Raw genomic sequence first — 19140 nt, 5'->3', positions numbered from 1 at the left:
GCTGTGCCCCACGGGGGGCAGCACGTTCTCCTGCCCGCAGTGCAGGGACCCCGGGGCTCTAGCTGGGGTGCCATGGGGCAGGCAAGGCTGTGGCATGGACCCACGGGAGCCCTGTCTCTGTCTCCCCTTGGCCCTGCAGCCCCACAGGGAGCAGCCGCTACGCCTCGTCAGCCGAGCTGAGCCAGGGCAGCTCCCAGCTGAGTGAGGACTTCGAGAACGAGAGCCTGCGGGACTCGGAGCTGGATGAGCGGGACGGCGACTCCTACCACTCCTGCCACAGCTCTGTCAGCTACCGCAAGGACTCACCTCGCTGGGAGGAGGAGGATGATGATCTTTATCTGGAGGAGGAGGAAGAGGAGGAGGAAGAATTCAATGAGGACTACAGCGAGAATGAGGAAGGCTACCCCAAGGAGGAGGAGGAGGAGGACCTGCGGGAGCAAGGCACCTACGAAACCCCTGAGCACGATGCCTACCCCCCACCGCAGAAACCCCCTGGGCAGCAGCAGCAACAGGTCCCACAGCAGCAACTGCAGCAACCTCAGCTGGTCCCACAGCTGAAGCCACAGCAGCAGGAGAGGAAGGAGGAGAGAAAGGAGGAAAGGAAGGAGGAAAAGGACACCTCTGCCCCCCCGGAAGCTCCAGAGACCCTCCAGGCCCAGCGGGGAGCAGACGAAGCTCCCCTGCCAGAGGCAGCGCCCACACCTGAGCCCCCGATACCGGCTGAGAGGTAGGAGGGAGATGTTGACCTGTAGCGTCCTTGGGATGGCACTGTGCCTGGTGACGCTGCGGGTGCGCTGGAGGTGGCCCAGGGCTGGTGCTGGTGCTGCTGGTGCCAAGGGGCAGTGCCAGGGACCTTCTGTGGTGTCTGGGGCCTTTCCAAGTGCCTGAAGCATCTGTGTGGGGGAAGCCCACTTGGTGCCACCCAGGCGAGGGTCAGCGCCCTCCGGCACACTGCCATGGCCCAGCCACCAGTGCTCGGCTAAGCAGGGGCAGAGCTCAAGGCGTTCAAGATCCTGACAGGGCTACAGGGAGTACAGGTTTATAACCTGGGACAGACCTGGAAAGGGGGGTTGTGGGGGCCTAGGACTGCAGTTCCTCTCCTCTGACCCCTCTGTTGGCTCCCTGGATGGAGGGGGTAGCCCAGAGCTTGGTGTGGTCAGAGGAGGAAATTCCCTTCACAAGAGTCCATCCTCTCCCTAGGCCACTGGTAAAAGCTCATCCGTGGCCTCCTGTGCTGTACAGATGAATGATTTGGTGGCCAGGTCCCTGGTACAGCATGTGGATAATTCATATATCAGTCTCTGCCTTTAATTTAATTATTGCACACGTCAATTTATTCCATGGTTCGGTGAGCACCACCACTCTGCGCAGAGAGAAGTGTGATGGGCTTTTTTGGTCTTTTGTTTAGTTTAAATTATACACCGGAGCTGGGGAATTTCTAATTTAACAGAATGTGTAATGAACTTTTTTTTAAAAAATACATATTTAGGCCCAAGGGTTTCATGTCTGCCCGCAGTGCCTGTTCTCTGCGCAGGGGGCTTGGGGGTCCTGTGCTGGGCACTGGGGACCACGGATTAGCACTGCGAACCGCAGGTTAAAGCTGAAGACCCCCAGATTAGCCCTGAGAACCCCAGATTAGCACTGAGGACCATGTATTAGCACAGGCAAGGCCCCACAGGGCTGGTTTGGGGGGGTCTGTCACCTAAGTTCTCCACAGGCTCATTCCAGCCCGGTTCTGGGCACCCGTCTCCAGTGTCACATCACACCAGGCTCTCCAGGAGGCTGTGATGTTTGGATGATGTTTTTTCTTTTCCTTTGTGTCTTGATTTTGCAAGAGAGGAGAAGAAAACCCACAACAACCATCATGTCCAGGTTGACAGGTCCCCCTGGGCTTGGAGCCACTGGGGTGCTGGGAGCTCTTGAGCCCAGGAGGTCCCAGTGGACAGTGGCTGGAGGACATGCTGTGGAGATGAGGGCTGAAGAACGTTTCATCCACGTGCTTGTGTCACCAGCAGTCCCCTGACCCTTTGCTCCTGAAGGGATCCCTCTGTATTGCTTGGGTGCCCAGGGCAGAGCCTCACAAAGCGGGCTGAACTTCTGGCTTGTCCCCATTGCTCTGCCTTGACCGTGCTGCCCTTTGCAGCAGGACTCGCTGCCTTTATAGAGTCCTTCCTGATAGGAAGAGGGGCTTTTTGCCATGGCCACACTGGTTCAAGGCCCATCAGGATCCCTAAATTGCAGCCTCAGTCCTGCCGGGGGTGTGGGGGCTGGCTCCCCCCTCCCCAGTGCCATGCTGGGAGGTGAGCAAAGCGTGTGTGCTTGCAGGGAGCAGGCGGAGGCGGAGGCGCAGGACCCCAAAGCACGAGCCAAAGCCAACTGGCTGAGAGTCTTCAACAAGGTCTGCATGCAGCTGCAGGAGGTGAGCAACCCCGTGCCCGTCCCAGGGCTGCTGGGTGGGGGGCACGGCCCCTTCCCACGCCCCGGCAGCTTCCAGACACGTCTGCTCCCCAGTCCCACAGACACCCCACTCCCTGAGGGCAGTGGGGACCCGGGGGGCCCCAACAGTGCTGGCCCTGCAACCCCATTTGTGGCAGGTGGGACCCCCCACAAGGGGCAGGGAGTGCTGAGGACCTTCGCCCTGTGTGTGCTGCATGCGGTGTGCTGGTGCGTGCCTCTCCCCCCTCTCCCTGTACTGAGCTGACAATTTTTTGTTCTGTTTTTAGACTCCATCCTCCATATTTTCTTTTTGTTTTGGCTCTGGATTCACCCCCTGGGGCTTCGATCCCCCGCCCCACTGCTTCTTTTCAGTTGTCCACCACCATGGCCCTTGTGCCTGCGTCTCCCCTTCCTCCAGGGAAGGGGTGTAGCCTGCCCGCAGGTAAGCATGTCCAACGGAACGACCCCGCAACGTGTGTGCCTCCCCTGTGGGGGTGTGCGCAGGGACTGACCCACGAGGGAAGTGTCTTTCCTCCCTCTCCCCCAGAATGATCCCCTCCCTGCAAAGGAGGTGGCACCGCGGGGCGGTCCCTGCACACACCCCATCCCCAGTGTGCTCTGGCTTTTCCCTGCGCTTCTCTCCGCCTGGATGTGGGTCCACGTGGACCTGATGAACCTTTCAAATGACGCTTCTCCAGTCCCCCAAACCCTGAATTTTTGCGCAGTGCATCCATCCCCACCACTACACCAGCCCGGGCCCCTCTGCTGAAGCCTCCTCACTGCTTGCCCATCTCAGCCTCTTGAAAACACTTCCTTCCCAGTGCAAGCCCTTTGCTGCAAAGAACCCCATCAGTTTAGGAACGTGCTTTTCTCCACCCACCCTGTAAACTCTTTACATCCTTCCTCAGTGCTGTGGGTGCTGGCTGGGTGCTCGGCTGCCACGTGTGCCAGGGACTCAGCGCTGCGCCCGTAACCGCTGCCCTGTGTCTTGCAGGCCCGCGGGGAAGGTGACGGAGAAGCTAAGTCGCTCTGGTTCAAAGGCGGGTGAGTATGTTGGGAAGCTGGTGCTTTCTGCCTCCCTGGGATCTCGCAGGTTGCTCCCCGCTTCTCATCGGGATGTGAATAATGACATTATGGGGGGGTTCTGACGTTGGGAAGTGTTGCTGAGATGTGGACACGCGGGGGCCAGGTTTTGGGGTTGAATGCTGGGTGCTCAGTGCTTTTGGAGGAGCCAGCAGAGATGCCACCACTCCATGTCCCCGAGAGCCAAAGGGGGAGACTGAGGAGGTGAGTGGGCTGGGATGGGACTGAGCGGGGCTGGCAGCTCCCACTTCTCTCCTGCCATCTGTGGCTGGAATGGTGCCATGGGGAACCTCGAACCTCTCACCCGGGCGGGCTGGGGGTCTCGCCCTTGCTCTGGCCCAGGCAGAGCCTGGGGGGTTTCCTTGGGAGCCCACCAGCTCACCCCGGGGTTTCCTTGTGTGCAGGGCTGGAGGCTGCAAAGCAGCATTTCTGCCTGAGCTGTGCTGCCTCAGTTTCTTTTGCTGAATGGCTCAGTGCTCACCTTTGGTGTTCCAGAGGGAAACCTCAGCTCTGCTGTTCCATGCTGCAAAGCCAAAGCCAACTAAGCCAAACGGGCTATTTTTTTCCTGTGTTTCACTGTCACAGCACTGAAACCAAACATCTTCATGTGGGGAAAACCATGGTTTTCAACCAGAACCCTCTTCCCCCCTAGTTTTTAGTCCAGTGATCTCTGCCCTGGCCAGGGTGGTGGTGGGGATGTGGGTCCCATGGGTGGGTCCCAGGCCATCTGGGTGTTGCTGTGCAGTCCTGTGTGCCGGGTCCTGAGTGAACACGGGGCAATAGGGGCGATAGGAATGGACCCCTTCCCTGCTGACTCTCGTCTCTCTTGCAGGCCTGGTGGTGGGCTGATTATTATAGACAGCATGCCGGACATACGCAAGCGAAAACCCATCCCCCTAGTTAGTGATTTGGTGAGGTTTCTCCTAACGCCTTGTACCACGCAGCTGCCGGCTTCGCTCCCGCTGCGCCCCTGGACTGTGCCGCCCGCCCGCCCTGGCTGGCGCTTGCCGGTTGCCCGCGCCCCGCTCCCCAACTGCCTCTAACATGGCTTGTGTTTTGTGTTCTCTTTTCTCTGGCCTGGCTTGGCCATCCCTGGCTCCAGGGGGGCGGCAGTAAGGTTTCTGCGCTGCATTAACAGCATGCCCGACATTAAGCCTGGACGCAAATCTCTCCCTCTAGTCAGCGATCTGGTGAGCGCGGTACGAGGGGTTAAAGAGAGAGCACCCTTGGGTGCTGCTGCCCAGCTTCCTCCAGCTCTGCTGGCATGGGGTGGGGGTGTCCCAGGCTGTTTTGGGGTTCCCTTGGCCCGTGATCTTGCAGTGTGGAGCTGTGAGGATGGCACAGCTGGGCTCTCCGCACCCAAGGGTGCTTCTGTTTAACGGAGTTCCAGGGCCCTGTCCCTACACCAAGCATCAGCTCAAGGCTTCCCAGGGCTGCATCTGGTTTCCCATTTTCTTACCAGTGCTGCACCCCTGGTCCCTCCCTGTCCCACCTGCTGCAGGCTCCCTGCAGCTCTGTTGCTGGGCAGATGGGGAGGGGTAGCGCTGGCTTTTCTGAGCTGCACAGAGCCCGTGCCCCTGTCCCCACCATTGTCATGCTGCGTCACTACAGCCACTACCCCATGCTGGGGTCCAGTCCAGCCCCCGGGTTCTAATATATGGGGCCACTCTGTTGTCACGTCCCTAGTGACAAAGAGACAGCAATTTTGGAAACCAGACGCCCTTTGAACCCAGAATTATGTGCCCTTCTCCTCCATCCCCTCACTTTACCCCTTGCCACCTCCAATTTTCCCTCCCCAGGGTTCCTGAATCCCCCTGCCCCCCCATTGCTGCCCTCGCCCCAATGTCCTCTACCCCCCAAGTCCTCTCGGGCAGCCGCTGATGCTTCTGCACTGTGCTGAGTTGGTGTTGGGGTTTTGGGTGGCGGGGGGTGACGGGGCGGGCGGGGTGCGGGGGTCCGTCACTGCTGGGTTTGGCAGGCTGCAGCCAGTGCTGTGGCTTGGGGTGGGAAACCCCCTGGTGCTGAGTGAGGGGTTCGTGTTGCCCCGATTCCCACTCATTCTGACAGGGGAGGGTCCAGGACTTGCTCTGCCATGAGGTGGCTTGCACTAACAGCCTTTTATTCCCCCCCTCGCCGGTCCTGGCTGCCCACAGGCAATGGTAAGTGACCCCCACCCTGGTCACCCCATGGTGTCAGACACACGTTGGGAGGCTCTGCCCTGTTGGGACTGAACTGGGAATGCCACGGGCTACTGAACTGGTTCCAGTCCCACTGCACAGTGGGGTGGCTCTTTGCTGTCCCCGCTGCCAGCCCATGCAGCCAGCACCCACCTCTGCCTGGGTGGGGTCCATCTCAGGTGTTTTATGGCCACTGAGACCCCAAAGGAGTGTGGGAGGGACACCCTGTGCTCTGCTAGATCTGTGAATTGTGTTTCTTACCCACAGTCCCTGGTCCAGTCCAGGAAAGCGGGAATCACGTCTGCGCTGGCCTCGAGCACCTTGAACAATGAGGAGCTGGTAGGTGCTGGGGTTGTCTGGGGTGCGGGGCTGTCATGCTGGGAGGGCTGAGCCCCAGCCGGCCAGGCCAGCAACAGAGCTGTGGGGTCTGTGCCACCCCAGCATCTTCCTCTGGCAAGGCCAAAGCAGCCAGAATATTCACGGCTGCACCTGGGGATGGCATTTGTCCTCTTCCCTGCTTGTCTGCACCCAGTGGTGACATCGCGTGTGGCCCAGCACCTGTGGCTGGGGTCCCCGCACCCTGCTGCACAGTTCAGCCACTGTATGTTGCCTGGGCTTTTCTCCCCCTCTCTTCTGTCCTTGCACAGAAAAACCATGTTTACAAGAAGACCCTGCAAGCCTTAGTGTATCCCATCTCCTGCACAACGCCCCACAACTTCGAGGTGTGGACGGCCACCACTCCCACCTACTGCTACGAGTGCGAGGGGCTGCTCTGGGGCATCGCCCGGCAGGGCATGCGCTGCGCCGAGTGCGGCGTCAAGTGTCACGAGAAGTGCCAGGACCTGCTCAACGCCGACTGCCTGCAGAGTAAGGGGCTGTTGCCTGCATCCTCATCCCTTCTCCCTTTGGGGAGGTGGGAGGGAGCAGCCCAGGGAGAGCTGGTGTCACGAAATATTACACGGAGGCACCCCGAGGTTAATTTAAGGGACAACAGAGTCCACAACAACTTTTATTAAACCAGTGAGAAACAGGGTTCTTGCACTCCACAAGTGACTTAAATACAGGTTCGGATATCAGTTGAGGAAATAATTTGAAGGGGCAGCAACTAATACAACAGGCGGTCCACAGTGTGCATGCACGTGGCTGCACCAAAACAATGCCGGAGCCGGCCCTGGGTCCCGGAGGAGCACACACTTGCCAAACACGGTGCAGGGTTATTTTTTTAAAAGAGATGCACGTACTCGTAGGGAGTACGGGAAGTGTGCACTCGCGATTCCGCGAGGGTAAATTTATAATACACTCGCAATTGTGCGAGGGGCTCTCGGCGGCCACTCGCGCTTGTGCGAGGATTTAAAGTACCCGTGCACGGGAGGAAAATACACTCGCGGTTGTGCGAGGGGCTCTCGGCAGCCACTCGCGATTGTGCGAGGATTAATTTAAAGTACACGTGCAAATGTGCACGGAAAATATATGTGCAAATGTGCACGAAAAGTATAAATATACTCGCAATTCCGCGAGAAGTTTTACTCACACACGTGGCGGCAGGGCAAGCAGAGTCTCCATCCCGGGGAGCCGGGGGGCCCGTGGCTCCCGGCGGCAGGGGCCAAGCTCGTGCTCCGAGGGACCCGCACAATGGGCCGAGTCACCGACGAGGGTCCCGTTTTTTATCGGCTGATCAGATCTGACCTGTAGGCATTCTAGGAGCTTCTCTGCACCCCCACACTGTTTGTGGGATGCCCCTGAAGCCTCCAAAACATCCCCCACACTGGCCGCAGGCACCCAGCGGCTCAGTGGCACCTCGGCACTCCCTTCTCCTAATGGCCCTGGCCAGGGTGCTCTGGGGCCAAACAAAAGAAGCTGTCAGCCTCAAAGGGGGGAAGGGGAAAGAGGGGGGTTGCATTCCACGACAGCTGGACTGTCGCCTTGTGCATGGGGACATGGTGAGCAGGAAGATCTGTCCTGGGCAGGGTGTAGATTCCACCAGGTTTGAATTCATTCACACATGGTGGACATGGAGCGCTCTCAGCTCTCTCCTGGATGCCACTTGCCTCCCTTGTCTCACCCATGGTTGTCCTCTCCCAGGGGCGGCAGAGAAGAGCTCCAAGCACGGAGCGGAGGACCGTACCCAGAATATCATCATGGTGCTCAAGGACCGCATGAAGATCCGGGAGCGCAACAAGCCGGAGATATTTGAGCTGATCCAGGAGGTGTTTGGGGTCACCAAGACCACGCACACACAGCAAATGAAGGCAGTGAAGCAGAGTGTCCTGGATGGCACCTCCAAATGGTCAGCCAAGATCAGCATCACTGGTAGGCACCGGTTGCAGCTGGCACCATGTGCCATGTGGGACCACGGGCTGTCCCCTTGCACAGGGATGCTGTGTGCTCCAACCCCCCTCCTGCCCCTCATCCTGCAAAGTGGCTTCAACCCCTGGGGACACAAGGTGCCTGTTGTGGGGATCTTGGTGTGGCTGTGGCACTGACTCCTCTCTCTGTTCTCTCCACTATGTGCCACACACGTCTCGTGTGGATGGGCGTTTGTGCTGTGCTGTGCTGCAGTCGTTTGTGCCCAGGGCCTGCAAGCAAAGGATAAGACGGGTTCCAGTGACCCGTATGTCACTGTCCAGGTTGGGAAAACAAAGAAAAGGACTAAAACTATCTATGGCAATCTCAACCCGGTCTGGGAGGAGAATTTCCATTTGTAAGTTCACCCCTGTCCCCCTGCCTGGCCACTCACGGTCACGCTGGGCTGTGCTGGCTGTTAGAACACCCCTGAGGGGTGGTGGGCAGTCGGCTGGGGCTTCATCCTGCCGCAGCCGAGGGTGGAGGGCGGCTGCGGGGAGGGCTGGGTTTGTGCCACGGAGGGTTTGGCTCCCGGCAGTGAAGGCTGATCCAGGCTGTGCTGGCGCTGCCTGGGGCCGGTGCAGAGCCCTGCGGAGCCCATGGGGGAGGGTTGGTGCCCCACATCCAATCTCTTCCCCAGTTTCTGCCCAGTGCTGGGGTGGTCCCTCTTGTTTAGGGAAACAAGAGAGGCCAGAAACCTTTTCCTGCTCATCGTGGGGCTTGTCCCTTCTCGTCTCCCCAGCGAGTGCCATAACTCCTCCGACCGCATCAAGGTCCGTGTCTGGGATGAAGATGATGACATCAAGTCCCGTGTCAAGCAGCGATTCAAGAGGGAGTCCGACGATTTCCTGGGCCAGACGATCATCGAGGTCCGGACCCTGAGTGGGGAGATGGACGTCTGGTACAACCTCGGTAACTGGCTGCCCCAGCACGACCTGCTTGGGCTGGGAATCCCGGCGCTGCTCTCTGGGGGGATGTGCTGCTAGACGTGGCATGAAGGCTATTTCAGCATATTAGTATAGGGTCTGCTGTTAAAAACATTTAATCCTGAAAGCCATTGGGATCGAGTGTTTTCCCAGGGTCATTCTCAAAACCCTTTGCCCAGGAGGTCCGGAGCACCAGCCCTCTGCAGAGGTGAAACGGAGGCACAGAGAAGCCACATCTCTGTAGTGTCTGGAGATATGGCCAAATCCGCCTCTGCGGTGCATTGTGCCCTGGCCTGGCTGCACTCAGCTCTGGACGTCCCCTGGCCCTGGCCCCGAGGGCCCTGCCCTGCTGGAGCGCTCTGCCCCTCTTTGGAGCCAGGAGTGAGCAGAGTTCCTCCGGGGAAGCCTCACATCTTGTCCCCCTCCTTGTGCCCCTACAGACAAGCGGACAGACAAGTCAGCTGTGTCGGGAGCCATCCGGCTGCACATCAGTGTGGAGATCAAAGGCGAGGAGAAGGTGGCTCCCTACCACGTACAGTACACCTGCCTGCACGAGGTGAGCAGCCCAGGCAGGTGCGAGGGGCATGGCTCCAACCCCGGCGATGCCACTGTGCCACTGCTGGCGCTGGGGACCTGATGTGACTTATTTGTACCTCCAGAACCTGTTCCACTTTGTGACGGATTTGCAAAACAATGGGGTGGTGAAGATCCCCGATGCCAAGGGGGACGATGCCTGGAAGGTGTACTTTGACGAGACAGCACAGGAGATTGTGGATGAGTTTGCCATGCGCTACGGGGTAGAGTCCATCTACCAGGCCATGACGTGAGTCCCTCATGCTCCACCCTGCTCAAAGGGGTTGTGCCAGCCCTGGGTTGTGGGGATCACCATTGGCATCTTCCTCCCCTGCCACTGTTCGCACCCATCTCCCTGCCATGGGTGCAGACATCTCCCTTAGCTCGCCAGCACCCACGCATCCATCCCTCGCTCCCCCTCTCCATGTGTGCATCCCAAATGCCGCGCCCCTTCCTACAGTCAACCCCTTCGGTGGCCCCACGCCCTCACCTTCCGCCTCCTTCTGCAGGCATTTTGCCTGCCTTTCCTCCAAATACATGTGCCCAGGCGTGCCGGCGGTGATGAGTACCCTGCTCGCCAACATCAACGCCTACTATGCCCACACCACGGCTTCTGCCAATGTCTCGGCCTCTGACCGCTTTGCTGCTTCCAATTTCGGGGTAAGTCCGATGGTGCGTAAACACTCCTTCCTTCTTCTCTCTCTTCTCTTGGGAGGGGGTGGGGGGCTTGGGGCACAAAAAGGGCCGTGCAAAACACTCCGCTCCAAACCAAAGCAGGCGGCAGGTGGGTCAGCCCCTGCTTGCCCCGAAATTCATCCTGCTCCCGTTTTGCAGAAGGAAAAGAGCCACCACCTTCCTGGGAGAAGGTCTAAAATTGCTACCCAGATTATGCAGGTAGAACCGCGACTGGAGCCCAGGCAGGCTGGGATGCTTGGCGGCAGCATGGCAGGAGGGGGAATCCTTGCTGGCAAAATCACAAGCAGGTGGCAAGGAGCCATCCCTGCAGCTCACCAGGAGTTTTGCACAGCCCTGAGTGCTTTGGGCGCACTCTGGGACCGCTGCAAACTCGCCTGGCTGTGCCAGCACCCATGGGTGCCCGCTGGGTGCCTTGCATGCAGCAAGTGTGGCGAGTTTGTGCCGGGGCTGGGTGCGCCCTTGGGGATGTGGGCGAAGGGGGACTGAGCTCTCATCCCGTCTCCCCCTGTGTTATCCCGGAGGCAGCTGGTTACTGCTCTGGATGCACATGGGTCGAGCCAGGATCAGTGCGCAGCTCGGGGTCAGGCCAAGTGCTGGGTAGCCAGGGATGCAGCCAAGGCCGAGTGTAGCTTCGAGCAGTGGCTGCTTTGGCTCAACTCCCAGGTCCTGTTGCAGGGGGCAGCTAGAGCCAAGCGAGCTGTGCATCCCGTCATGTAGGAGGAGGAAACTGTACAAGAAAAAAAAACACCTTTCTCTAACATGGAGGGTTTTAAAAACTTCTTTCTTTCTCTTTTTTTAGAGAGCCTAAGGTTGGGTCCTAAAGTGCCCGGCCGTGTCGCTTTAACCCCGTCGTGTCCAGTTTTAAAGCGCTGCAGCCGTTCGGTGGCGGGGACGCACGGTCTCGGCCCAGAGCCTGGCTTTGCCGTCTCTGGCGGGCGAGCGCGCCGAAGGTTTGCGGTTGCCAGTGCAGGCTGCGGCCTTGGCCGAGCAGTGGCCAGGCGGGTGCGGGACTCGCTGCCCCCTCCCATCCCCTTGTCCTCCCCACCCAGGACTTGGGAAGCTGCTCTGGGCTCTCCGGAGCCCTGTGGGGCAGCCCCGATGCTGTGGAGGGAACCCAGGTTTCTCGTGGGAAGCCCACGAGGTTGTCCAACGCTCCCCCTGGCAGAGATGCAGAGTGAAATGCTTCCTGACAGAGTTTTGGGGCAGCCTGGTTGCTTTGCCCTCATCTCGGACACCTGATCCACAGCCCAGTGTGGGATTTGCATTCTCCTGCCCGTGAGCTGAGCTGAACTGAATTAAAGCCATTGGCCCCAGTGGAGACCGTAAACCTAGAGCAGTTCTCTGCCTATATCCCTCGATGCAGCCCAGTTGGGCAAGCGAGGAGCCCATGGAGGGATCCGACTCCTGGGGCCATCCTGGCCTTGTCTTGAAGCAGCTTGGCCCTGAAGATGGGCGACCACTGCAAGAGCCCAGCTGCCCTTTCCCTGCCCTTTTTCCTGAGCTCATCGAAAGGTTCAATCTCAGGGCCACGCAGCCCAGGGCACAATCCTTCACACCCTCTCCCTGCTCCTGCCCTGAGTCCTGGCTCGGAGGTGTTCAAGTGGACAGGGCAGACAGAGCAGCCCATCCCCACTGAAGCACTGACTGCCAGAGAATACACCGTGTTCCCTCTCGATCCTGTACCATGCCCGGCATGACTTCTGTGCCCTGGTAGCTGTTGATGGCTCCCAGAGAGTCCCAGCCGGCAGCGAGGACACGCTCTTCTCCGCAGGCATCCCATACCCGCCCACAGGGCGCTGATGGAGGAAGGAGGGAAAGAAGGACAGCGGGAAGGAGAGGGATGAGCTGGGTGCAGTGTGTGAGCCAGGCTGTGGGCAGAGAGAGCCGGGGCAGTGGGGAGGGGGGTGGTCCCTGCCGCCTCTCCCCCATTGACCTGGCTCTGGGGCATTTCTCTGCAGAAGGAGCGGTTTGTCAAACTCCTTGACCAGCTGCACAACTCGCTGCGGATCGACCTGTCCATGTACCGGGTAAGGTTACTGCTGCGCCTCAGTTTCCCTACCTGTCTAGTACGGTCTGAAACAACAGGTGGCTGTTTTCTCCCCCTCCACTTGTCCCTGTGAGATTTTTGTGTGCAACTCTGCTTGTTTCTTCCTCTTTGGCAGAACAACTTCCCTGCCAGCAGTCCCGAGAGGCTGCAGGATCTCAAGTCCACGGTGGATTTGCTGACCAGCATCACCTTTTTTCGGATGAAGGTATTGCTGGGGCCCCATTCTCCCTGTCCCTCCAGTGGAGAGCCTGACCCTTGCTGGCCCCGATTCTTCGCAAGGTTGGGGTCGCGCTGGTGCTGCGGTAGCTCCAGGCGCTGGCTGGGGCTGCGGGGCTGCCTCCAGCGCTGCTCCCTCCCTGCACACCCAGGTCCAGGAGCTGCAGAGCCCCCCACGAGCCAGCCAGGTGGTGAAGGACTGTGTGAAAGCCTGCCTCAACTCTACCTATGAGTACATCTTCAACAACTGTCACGAGCTGTACAGTCGCGAGTACCAGACAGACCCGGTGCGTGGGGAGCTGGGAGGCACTGGGATGCCAGGTGCTGCGGAGGGAACTCGCTGCCCCTGGCTGACCTTCCCCATCCCTTGCCCTTCTCCTTCATGCAGTGCTCCTGGTCCCTCTCCAGAGCACTCAGCCCCATGCAGAATGAACCCCAAGACTTGAGCAGGGTTTAAGCCCTGCTGCTGTGGGGTTGGGACTGGGGCCAGACAATCGGGGGGCTGTGTAGGGGCCTCCAGGGTGTTCCCAGAGCCCTCCTGCCTCCTCATTAGCCCCACCACAAAATCAAGGCCTGTGGGTGGGATGACCGGAGCCTCCACTGTGTCCCCATCACTCCAGACTAAGAAAGGCGAGGTGCCCCCCGAGGAGCAGGGCCCCAGCATCAAAAACCTGGACTTCTGGTCCAAGCTCATCACCCTGATAGTCTCCATTATCGAGGAGGACAAGAATTCCTACACACCCTGCCTGAACCAGTGAGTAGGTGCTGGGGAAGGGAACCCTGCTTTGCACCCAGGGGGATGCTTTAGTCCTTTGGAAGTGGGTTGTAACATCCGTTCTACAGATGGGAAAACTGAGGCGGGTGGGAGGTGCTGGGGGGACATATCTCCAAGTGGAGGGCCGGTCCACCCCGTTTCTGTGCTTTCCTCCCTTCCCAGGTTCCCCCAGGAACTGAATGTAGGGAAGATCAGCGCTGAGGTGATGTGGAACCTCTTTGCTCAGGACATGAAGTACGCGATGGAGGGTGAGTCCACCCCCACTGCCCAAGCTAAGTGGGGAACCAGGCAGGACCCGCACTCTGCTCCCACCTCGTCTGTTCCCCGGGCAAACCCATTTTACCCCCCCATCAACGCAACGCCTGGCTTAAATCCCACACAAGAAGCACTTCCATCTTCACCCCATTACCCCGGCATCCCCAGAGCTGCCCTTGGGGCAGCTGCCCCCCAGGTTTGGGGCTTGAAGCAACCCCCTGGTGCGCTCACCTTCCCTGTGCAGAGCACGACAAGCACCGGCTGTGCAAGAGCGCGGACTACATGAACCTGCACTTCAAGGTGAAGTGGCTGTACAACGAGTATGTCACGGAGCTGCCCTCCTTCAAGAGCCGCGTGCCCGAGTACCCTGCGTGAGTGCAGCCCTTGAGGGGGCCACGGGTGGGGTGCTTGTGCCCCGGGGGCTGGCTGGCCTCACCGGGGACGGGCCTCTCTTCCAGCTGGTTTGAGCCCTTTGTTATCCAGTGGCTGGATGAGAACGAAGAGGTGTCGCGGGATTTCCTGCATGGAGCACTGGAGCGGGACAAAAAGGATGGGGTATGAACAGGGCTGTCAGTGTGTGTAAGAGCCACAGCCAGGAGTTGGCTTGGGGTTTGTTCCTTGATGCCCAGTGTGTCCCCATTGGGACCAAAACCTCCCTTCCCTGCCTCCTGCTGACACTGTATCTCCCCCGCCCCACAGTTCCAGCAGACGTCAGAGCATGCTCTCTTCTCCTGCTCCGTGGTGGATGTCTTCTCCCAGCTCAACCAGAGCTTTGAGATCATCAAGAAGCTTGAGTGCCCTGACCCCCAGATTGTTGGGCACTACATGCGAAGGTTTGCTAAGGTGGGCAGCTGCCAGGGCGGGGGCCACTGGGCCAGCAGCACCCCTGGGAACCCAGTCCCAGCCCTGGCCTGGGACTCCTGGGCTCTCCGCCACCTCCCATCCAGCTACAGGCAGTGGCATAGGGCACAGATTGCACCACCTCTAACAGCAATGCTCAAGTGAACATGCTGCCAAAAGACCCTATAGCTCTCCCAGTTTTGCTAGCACAGAAGATTAGCTAATTACTGAGTTAATTGGTTAATTAATCTTGATTAATTAAATGCCACTGGCTTGCTGCAGTGTGGAGGGAGTTGTGTGCAGGCTTGATGGCTGATGCTTTTTCAGTGGTGCTGCCCGTGGAGATCAGGTGTGCTGGATCTGGCTGCTGTGCCCATGCAGCTCCTGTTGCATCTGTGGGGCCAGAAGGTTTAGAGGTCCCAGGGTGTACTCATGCACTGGGTTGTTTCACTGCTATGGGACTCATGGTCTCCTTCCTCCTCTTTACTGCTCTCCGGGTGGGTCCCATCTCTCATCTGGCTGCAGACCATCAGCAATGTGCTGCTCCAGTATGCTGAGATCATCTCCAAGGATTTCGCCTCGTACTGCTCCAAGGAGAAGGAGAAAGTGGTGATGTATCTCCCCTCTGCTTGCCACCTGCCTGGGGCTGCCAGGCAGCACTGTTCCCATGTGGTGACCTCAGCCATCACCTCAGCTCCAGAGCTGGTCCCCATGATGCAGATCATGTCCTTGGTCTGTGATGACAGCCCCTGAAATGCTGCCAAGGAGGCCCCTGTGCCACGCTGTTATTGTGTCCCCCAGTGCAGGGTGGGAGGGACATGGGCGGTGGGCAGCCGTTCCAGACACATCTGTTGGTGCTGACCCACCTCTCCATCCCACCCCTCCAGCCCTGCATCCTTATGAACAACATCCAGCAGCTCCGCGTCCAGCTTGAGAAGATGTTTGAAGCCATGGGTGGGAAGGAGGTTCGTATTGGGGTTCTCCAGGAGGGAGTCCTGTGTAGGGGCTGGATCAGTCCCTTCTCCCCAGAGGCAACACCTTCCCTGGCTCTGCAGTGCTGGGAGTAGACCCTGGTTCCTCACTCCTGTATGGGCTTGTCCTGTCTCACCCCCTGGCACCCTGCTCTCCTACCATGTCAGATGACAGGGGTGCTTCACCCTGCCCAGGGCTGCATTTGGGGTGCAGAGGCCTCCCCAAGGGCTGGACCAGGCACCTGATGGCTTCTCCTGTCTCTCCAGCTGGACACAGAAGCCAGTGATATCCTCAAGGAACTGCAGGTGAAACTCAACAATGTCCTGGATGAGCTGAGCCGAGTTTTTGCCACCAGGTACACCTGGGCAAGAGGGCACAGGTGGGGGGCCAGGGAGAGGTTTGGGGGTCCAGGAGCTGCAGCTGGGGCCAGGCTGGGGGCTCTGCTTAGCCAAGCAGGTCCTGGTCACGGCTGTGGGGGATGCTGAGCTGCCTGGGTGTTGTGGTCCGCAGTTTCCAACCACACATTGAGGAGTGCGTGAAGCAGATGGGTGACATCCTGGGCCAGGTGAAAGGCACCGGCAATGTCCCTGCCAGCACCTGCAGTAGTGTTGCACAGGATGCTGACAACGTCCTGCAGCCCATCATGGACCTCCTGGACAGCAAGTGAGTGTGGGAGGCAATGGGGACACCCACCCTCCCCAATGGCCTTGACCTGCCCTGGGAGCGTGGGGGACCTGCAGGGTCAGGGTGGCAGGGCAAAGGATGGCATTGGGGTGCTGTGCCAGGACCTTCAGCCCTGTCCCCTCTCTGCAGCCTGACGCTCTTTGCCAAGATCTGTGAGAAGACGGTGCTGAAGCGGGTGCTGAAGGAGCTCTGGAAGCTGGTGATGAACACAATGGAGAAGACCATTGTCCTGCCCCCACTCACTGATCAGACGGTGAGTGACAGGGAGGGTGACTGTGGACAGGGGGCCCTGGAGCTGAGATGCAGGTGGCTGATTTGGGCCAGTGTGGGACATCGTTGGCCAGGTGCCTCCACTGGCTGCTGAGGGGGTGTGGACTTCAGCAGGCCACCCCAGACCTGCCCCCAGCTCATGGCCAGGGCTGGGATGGAGAAGAGAAAGGTCATTCTTGACCCAGGTGCCTGGTCCCTGTGCCAAGAGGTGAATCAGGAGGCTCTCGGAGCGCAGGAGGCCACCACACGTCAGCTTTGCTGTGGGGCTGGGGTTCCTTGAGGAGCAGGGACTGGCTTCCTGGGGATGGGGGTGATGTGGGGATGGGGGGGCATGTCCCTGTAGCAGGGCTGAACTCTTCCTCGCTAAGGGGCTGAGCAGGCTCTAAGGGAGCAGAACAAAGCCCAGGGAATGGTCCCTCCTCAGAAGGAGTTTGCCTACAGGCTTTGAGGCTCTGTATCGCAGTGCTGTGTGTCTGTCCTCCCCTGCACAGAGCCATGCACTCCAGAACTTTCCAGGGCAGCTGATCCCTTGGGGTTGGGCAGGGAAGAGTGACACCAAGGGCTCTGAGCCAGCCACACACCTGTCTCTGTCACTCTCAGTGGCTTTAATCACTGTCACAAACTGGTCTCAGGCTCTTGCTTGGAGTCCCTGGAGCCATCGGCTGCTGTGTCACTTTTCTGGGGCTATGGGGCTTCTTGTGCTGTGGCAGTAAGGGACAGCACATTGGTGACTCGTCAGACCTCAGTGGTGCCACCTCACTGGGACCTTGTCACAGCCCTGCGTTGCTCCCAGCCAGGCTCATACACCCTTGGCCAAAGGTGGCCAAATCCAGCAGGACTGCTGGCGCCACTGGGTCCCAGTTGCCACCCCAGTCCCTATCTCTGTCCCTTCACGGCCATGTCTGGCTATGCCATGTTCTGGAGGCAGCGGGCCCTGTGCTGAGGGCAGAGGAGGTGGTGTGGACATGTTGGATCTGTCAGGTGATTTTCCTGAGGGGAGGCAGCCCTGGAGGGGGCTGTGCTGGGCTGGTCCCTGGGACAGTCCCCTGGTGGCTCCGGGCTGCAGCCGGGCGGTGGCTGGGCACGCTGGTGACGTGGGAGCTGCGTGTCAGAGCCGAACGTCGAGTGGAGTCTGCCAGCTCCCTGGGGCAGAGCCCCCCGTTACCTTATGGAAAGATGGGGCCGCTTCAGGGCTGTAGAGACCTGTGGCGCTGGTGGCAGGGCGTTGACACTGAGTACTGTGGCACATCAGATGGGGGACAACTCTGCTGTCTCTCCTGGCTGGTGGAGGGGTGATACCCAGCCATGGGGCAGCTGGGGCTGGGGAGGATGGAGGATGGGACCGACACTCATGTCATGGTTGTTCTCTCCAATTGCTCTGCTCACCTTCTCAATGGCAGATGATTGTAAGTACGGCAGCTCCCTGTCTGTCTGTCTGTCCGCTGTGTGTCGGTCCTGGCCTCGCCGGTTTTTGTCTTGTGTGGCTGCCCGTGCCCTGCCCACACCCTCCTCCAGCTCCCAACTTGGTCCATCTCTGTGGTCCCCATCCTCGTGCTGCCTGCTTGGTGGGCACTTGCTCACGGCCCCAGCTGGGTTTCGGGGGGGGTGTGGAAAGGTCCTGGGCAGGTTCACAGTGCCTGGATGTGGGGAGATGCAAGGGTCAGTGATGGGGTGGGAGGGGACGGTGATGGGGCAGTGCCATGTAATCAGGGACAGCCAAACCCAGGCTGATCCCATCTTCTTGCTCTGCGTTGAGGGTGAGAGAGGCCACTGGAGACAGGAGCAGAGCGAATGGCGTGTGCCGGGCAGTCAGGGCTACTCTTCCCAACCCCTTGTGCCTCAGTTTCCCCTGGAGGCCCTGGCTGAGGTGGGGCTCTGTAGAGAGGAGCATCTTGCTGGGACATGAGGGTCCCTGGCTCAGCAATGGAGCAGGTTGCTGGCACGATTTGTGAGACTTTTTTCCCTGCTCAGGATATGGCCCTGGGAGCCCGAACTCCTGAGTTCCCTTCTCAGCATTGCTGCTGGGTCCTTGCATGGCTTTGACTGAGCAGTTTCCTTTGGTCATCATCTGCTCAGTTGGTGGCCATGGGCTTATGTTCCATGGGGCAAGAGAAGGGTCACATCCACCCCCAATCCTGCCCCCACCCTGCTTTGACTGTGGGCACCTTTGTGAGGAGGAGCAGTGTTGTGGGCACTGGTGGCTGGGTGCTGGATGCCAGTCCCTGCAGGGACAAATGCCCATCCCATGTCCCCCAACACCTTTTGTTTCCAACAGCAGCATTTGGAAAGACCCTGGGGTCAACATTGGGCTGAGCCTCCCCTCAGACCTCATAGGGACCGTATGTCCCAGCCATGCTGAGGCTGCTGGGGGGCTGGGGTGGTGGTCAGCCCTGTGGGATACAAGGTCCTTTTGTTCACCCATCACCCTGTGCCTCAGTTCCTTCCAGGGCAAGAAACCCTCCTGGCAGCCTGCTTGGCCCTGACTGTGCTGCTTGTCCCTTCTGCCAGCTGACCCCCTGCTAACCCCTCCTGATTCAGATGTGCCCCAGCCCCACCGAGATGCTGGTTAAGAACCCCCCATGTGGCACTGCTGCCCCATTTTACACTGTTTCTTTTGCCACTGCTGAGGCCTGTGTCAGTGCAGGGTTGTCACTGAGCCCAGCACTGCGTGGACCAGAACTCTGCGTGCAAACCCCAAGTACAGCTGCCCTTTCCCCGCTCCGTCCCCAGGGCTGTGAGCATCTTCCAGAGCTGGAGGAGAATGTGGCGATACCCAAGGCTGCCCACACAGTTCCTGCTGGCTCCTGTATCCCAGTGGGAAAGAGTCCCCCATGGGGTCAGCATCCC

The 19140-nt window shown here is 59.4% G+C and overlaps 1 protein-coding gene across 1 annotated transcript in view; it reads left to right on the top strand.

The window, feature by feature from the left end:
• Positions 1–19140, top strand: part of UNC13A (unc-13 homolog A) — a 36957-nt gene that overhangs the window by 9882 nt on the left and 7935 nt on the right. Inside the window, exons 11-35 of the mRNA XM_082077120.1 lie at positions 140–727; positions 2326–2419; positions 3431–3480; positions 4352–4430; positions 5964–6035; positions 6344–6563; positions 7779–8006; positions 8256–8397; positions 8782–8951; positions 9406–9521; positions 9625–9788; positions 10048–10198; positions 12193–12261; positions 12397–12486; positions 12650–12784; positions 13130–13251; positions 13435–13520; positions 13772–13898; positions 13986–14082; positions 14227–14370; positions 14893–14976; positions 15255–15332; positions 15606–15694; positions 15850–16002; positions 16153–16276. Coding sequence (XP_081933246.1) covers positions 140–727; positions 2326–2419; positions 3431–3480; positions 4352–4430; positions 5964–6035; positions 6344–6563; positions 7779–8006; positions 8256–8397; positions 8782–8951; positions 9406–9521; positions 9625–9788; positions 10048–10198; positions 12193–12261; positions 12397–12486; positions 12650–12784; positions 13130–13251; positions 13435–13520; positions 13772–13898; positions 13986–14082; positions 14227–14370; positions 14893–14976; positions 15255–15332; positions 15606–15694; positions 15850–16002; positions 16153–16276 — 3472 coding nt within the window. The remainder of the gene's footprint in view (positions 1–139; positions 728–2325; positions 2420–3430; positions 3481–4351; positions 4431–5963; positions 6036–6343; positions 6564–7778; positions 8007–8255; positions 8398–8781; positions 8952–9405; positions 9522–9624; positions 9789–10047; positions 10199–12192; positions 12262–12396; positions 12487–12649; positions 12785–13129; positions 13252–13434; positions 13521–13771; positions 13899–13985; positions 14083–14226; positions 14371–14892; positions 14977–15254; positions 15333–15605; positions 15695–15849; positions 16003–16152; positions 16277–19140) is intronic.

The sequence above is a fragment of the Streptopelia decaocto genome (assembly GCF_964273445.1).
Source record: "Streptopelia decaocto genome assembly, contig: HAP1_SCAFFOLD_92, whole genome shotgun sequence".
In the NCBI taxonomy this organism is placed as follows: Eukaryota; Metazoa; Chordata; class Aves; order Columbiformes; family Columbidae; genus Streptopelia; species Streptopelia decaocto.
Note: the sequence above shows the minus strand (reverse complement) of the source record. Positions and strands in the feature narration are given on the sequence as shown.